This window comes from Strix aluco, chromosome 26, assembly GCF_031877795.1.
Source record: "Strix aluco isolate bStrAlu1 chromosome 26, bStrAlu1.hap1, whole genome shotgun sequence".
Lineage (NCBI taxonomy): Eukaryota > Metazoa > Chordata > Aves > Strigiformes > Strigidae > Strix > Strix aluco.
Genome location: NC_133956.1, coordinates 4,430,796 through 4,434,987, shown reverse-complemented (window position 1 = coordinate 4,434,987; position 4,192 = coordinate 4,430,796). Strand labels below are relative to the sequence as shown.

The following is a 4,192-nucleotide window of genomic DNA, read 5'->3' as shown; positions in this document are numbered from 1 at the left end:
GTCGGCCAGCCCCGGTTTGGCTAATTACAGGTCTGGGGCTGGTTCCCAGGCTGGGAGTGCTCAGGGCCGGGCGGAGGCCAAGCGTCGGGCCCCTCGCTGGCCTCCCCCCCAGGAACTGGCTGGGCTCCCCGAGACTGCCGGGGGCCCCCCCAGCTCAGCCAGGACCTGCTGAGCAAATTGCAACCTGCCAGGGCCGCTGACCCGGTCCTTGGCAGGGCCAAGGCAGCACCCGTGTTTGCTTCTACAAGATGCCATGATGGGAAGGGACTGGGAAGGGGCAGGGGGTGGGCGAGGGGCTGAGGCGGGGGGCTCACAGGGGTTAATCCCCTCGGCTGGGCTCTGCTCCAGGTGACTCGTCCCATCCAGGGCGAACAGGTTCTGGTTTGTGCAGCTCAACCTCTCACAGCAGTCAGCACTTTCCCACGGCAGAGCCCTGGCAAACCTCATCACACCCCAGGCCGGTCGCTGCACAGGGTCAGCAGCCCCGTGGGCTTTGCACTGGGTGCCCCACGATCCTTGCACACATTGGAAGGCGGGGCAGGGGGGTCACTTCATTGGTCGTGCCTCAGTTTCCCCAAAGCCCAGGAGCATCTGGCACCCCAGGAGCCGGGGCTTGGCCATGCCGGGGCTCGGGGCTGGCATGTCCCCCACGTCCCCAGTTGGGGACCCCGCTGAACCGGGATGGCACGTCCTGAGTCACGGCGCGTTTCCTCCCGGCATCCCGGTGTTTCCCATCAAAGGCCGGCTCCTGCCCAGCCCTGCTGCGCTTGATCTGATGAGCTCATAGCCCAGGGTGCCATGACTGTATTTTATTGTAATTATTTTTCATGTCGAAACTCGTGCTGGCGGCGGGAGGAGGGGGGGCTGCGCTCGGTGAGCTGCACCCTTCGCTGTGGCCGGACGCCAGGGCCAGAAGTGCTGAGCTTTTGCCCACTCCAGCACGTCCGGACCTTGACTGGGATGTCTCCACCCCAATGACACCCCAAGGCTGTCCCCATGTCACTGTGTCCTCCCTTAGGGGAACACACCCCCCACCCTGGACATAGAGGAGACCTGGTGGGGGGGACCTGCACAAGGGCCTCGGTGATGGCTTTTGGGGCACTGTGGGTTTGCACCAAGGGGGTGGGACACCCCACTGCAGGGTCAGGGACCTCGGTGCACCCCGCGGAGCAGCCAGTGCTGGAAATCACGGCAGCTCGTCCGCGTGGGGCTGCCAAAACCTTCGCCCTGGGGAGGCAGAGCCCACCCCTGAGCCCTTCCTTCCACAGGCTGCCGAGGGACGGGGCTCGCTGGGCACCCCGAGACCCCGTTGTGGGGCTGGGGGGGGTGGGATCAGAAGCAGCCGAACCGGTGCTGCAGAACCCGGGGGACCCGGCCGCTCCCCCGTCCTGGCGGGGCAGGAGGCGAAGCGGGTGCCTGGCGGCGGCGGGAGCTGCCTGGACACGTGCGCGGGGGAGACACGAGGCAGACCAGAGGCAGGCGTGCAGGAGATGGTTTATTGGAGACGCACAGAGGCTTTGGCAATACGCGACCCCCCCCGCCCTGGGATGGGGGGCTGCCCGGACCCCCCTCTCAACCCATCCCGGCCCCTCACCTCCTCCCGTTGCAGCTCCAGCCCTCTGGAATGGTGGGTTTGGAGCTGGCACATGCTGGGCTGTGCCTCTTTTCTCCCCAAAATGTTAAATAGTTGGGGGGTGGCAGCCCTCCGGGATGGAGGCACCTCCTCTCCCTCCCTTTCCGCCCCCCCAGACAAGAGCATGGGGGAGAGGGAAGACTGGGGAGGGGCCATGCCAAAGCCGCCCAGCAAACACCACACATGACCCCCCCACTCCCAGCATCCAGGCTGGGGGGGCTGTGGGGGAGCCGAGACGCCTTTCCCCCCCTCCCAAAAAAACAAAAACAAAAAAAAAAAATCAACCAACCGAAAAAAAAAAAAAACACGAAGAGATGCCGAAGGGACTGGAGTGGGGAGGGGGCAGGTGGGGGCTGGTCCCCGGCTCCGCGGGGGCCATTCAGTTCTTGGGCTCTTCACCAGCCTCGCCGCCGTCTTCTCCGGCGCACTCGGCTGTCCATAGCGTGAGGTTGTCCCTGAGCAGCTGCATGATGAGGGTGCTGTCCTTGTAGGAGTCTTCGCTGAGCGTGTGCAGGTCCCCCATGGCCTCGTCGAAGGTGGTCTTGGCCAGGGAGATGGCCTGGTCGGGGGCGTTGGCGATCTCGTAGTGGAAGACGGAGAAGTTGAGGGCCAGCCCCAGGCGGATGGGGTTCGTGGGCTGCATCTCCTTTTTGCTGATGTCCATGGCCTCTTGGTAGGCTTCCTGGGCGTTGTCTATCGTCTTCTTGCGCTCATCCCCGGTGGCCACCTCGGCCAGATATCGGAAGTAGTCACCCTTCATCTTCAGGTAGAAGACCTTGCTCTCAGGGTCGCTCGCCTTCTTGATGAGATACTTGTCCAGCAAGGCCAGGACGTTCTTGCAGACGCTATTCAGCTCCCTTTCCACCTTCTCCCGATACTCATTCACCAGCTGCGCTTTGTCGTCCCCCTCTTCGGTTTTGTGCTCGATGCTGGAGATGACCCTCCACGCCGAGCGCTGGCACCCCACCACGTTCTTGTAGGCGACGGAGAGGAGGTTGCGTTCCTCGTTGGACAGCTCGTCCCCGTGTTCCACCACCGCCTTCATGAAGTCCGCCATGTCCTCGTAGCGCTCAGCCTGCTCGGCCAGCTTGGCCTTCTGCACTTGGTGGTTTCTTGCCATGGCTGGGACGCGGGCGCAGGGCAGACACTTGGGCGAGGAGCGGGGCCGGGAGCCGTCGGAGCCTCTGCCGAGCCCCACCGCCGGGATTCGTTTTTGGCTGAGCGTTGGAGCCTCGAGCGAGAGCGGGAGGAGCCTGTGAGGTCGAAGGAGTGTCCTCCTCCTCCTCCTCCACTGCTTCCTCCCTGCCGAGCCCAGCCTTAAAAGGAAAATTGCCGTGAATCATCACCCGCAGGCGGTGGGCGCTGGGGAAGGGGCGAGGGGAGGTTGGCCAACGCCCTGCCCTCCCCTTGGGTCCTCGGGGAGGGCTTGGCGGTGGGTGCAGCACCCATGGATGCCCTGAGGCTCTCCCCCCCCCCAGCCAACACCCACCCCGGGGCTGGGGAAACGCCCGTCCCGCTGCTACAAGTGCTTGGAAGGGGGACAGCTGGTGGGTTATTGTTTTTGGAGGGGGGGTTACACAGAGACACGGCAGCGTTCAGCTCTTCCCACTCCCCCCTCTAGAGAAATGGGCCATGGGGTGTGTCCGGTCATAGAAATGGTTTCTTCCCCCCCCCCCCCCCCCCCCAAATCATATCACTGTCGTTTTTATATGGTGATTAACTCACTAGTAATTGCGAGGGCTTGACGGGCAGGTATTTATTCCCACAGGTGGGGAAACCGAGGCAGAGAGGCTCAGCAACTCGCCCAAGCGCCGCGGGAGGGACCGCCCCAAAGCAGGGCGCAATCGCCCCGCGCCTTTGAGCCGCCGCGCAGCGGGACCAGCCTGACCCCCCCCAAAACCTCCCCTAGTCTGAGGGTCTGGTGTGAGCCCGAATCCGGCCGGCAACAGGGAAACCCCCCCCAACCCCGCTGGCCCCAGGGCTCCTCCACTGCTCAGCCCAGGGCTGCATTTCCCCATCCCAGCATCTCGCTGGGGACTTTTCTCCTCTCTCAAACTGTAGTTGAAGAGTTTTGGGTGGGTGTTTTTTTTAAATTTTTTTTTTTTTTTCTTTTTGACACGAACTCGCTGTAGATGCTGGGCCGCCAGTGGAAACGTGCCGCCCCGATTAGGATCTCTGCTTCGCGTTGCGCTGCAGTTTCACTCTCATCCTGCTTAAGCTTGTTGCCACACGCCGGGTGCTGGCGGCTACTGGCCGTGCTGGCGAAGCCTTGGCCTCGCCGCCTGCGCCAATCCCCGGCCTTATCTGCCGTGCGGGAGCCGTGCGGGGAGGGCAGGGTGGGGCGGGTGCCCGGCGGCACCGAGCCAAGACAAAAAGGGGTGGTATTTTTTTTTTAAATAATCAGCGTGACTCGCTGCTTTACTCATCCCTGCAAACAGCCCCCGGTGCCACCCCGGCCGGGAGCGCCCCGGCCCCGTCATCCCCCCCCTGCCTTGCTCGATTGAGGCGATGGAGGACGTTGGGGATGGAAGATGCAAAGAAGACCCGTAGATGCTTTTC

At 63.5% G+C, this 4,192-nt stretch overlaps 1 protein-coding gene across 1 annotated transcript; it reads right to left on the bottom strand.

Annotated features, from left to right (window-relative positions):
- Positions 1–1,699: 1,699 nt before the first annotated feature.
- Positions 1,700–2,802, bottom strand: SFN (stratifin). The gene has a single exon (XM_074807155.1). The coding sequence runs from the start codon at positions 2,751–2,753 to the stop codon at positions 2,013–2,015; it is 741 nt and encodes a 246-aa protein (XP_074663256.1). The 5' UTR covers positions 2,754–2,802; the 3' UTR covers positions 1,700–2,012.
- Between the last annotated feature and the right edge of the window lie 1,390 nt (positions 2,803–4,192).

What these genes read in the sequence shown, in the direction of transcription:
- SFN (XM_074807155.1), bottom strand. Translation starts at nt 2,753, where the DNA reads ATGGCAAGAAACCACCAAGTGCAGAAGGCCAAGCTGGCCGAGCAGGCT.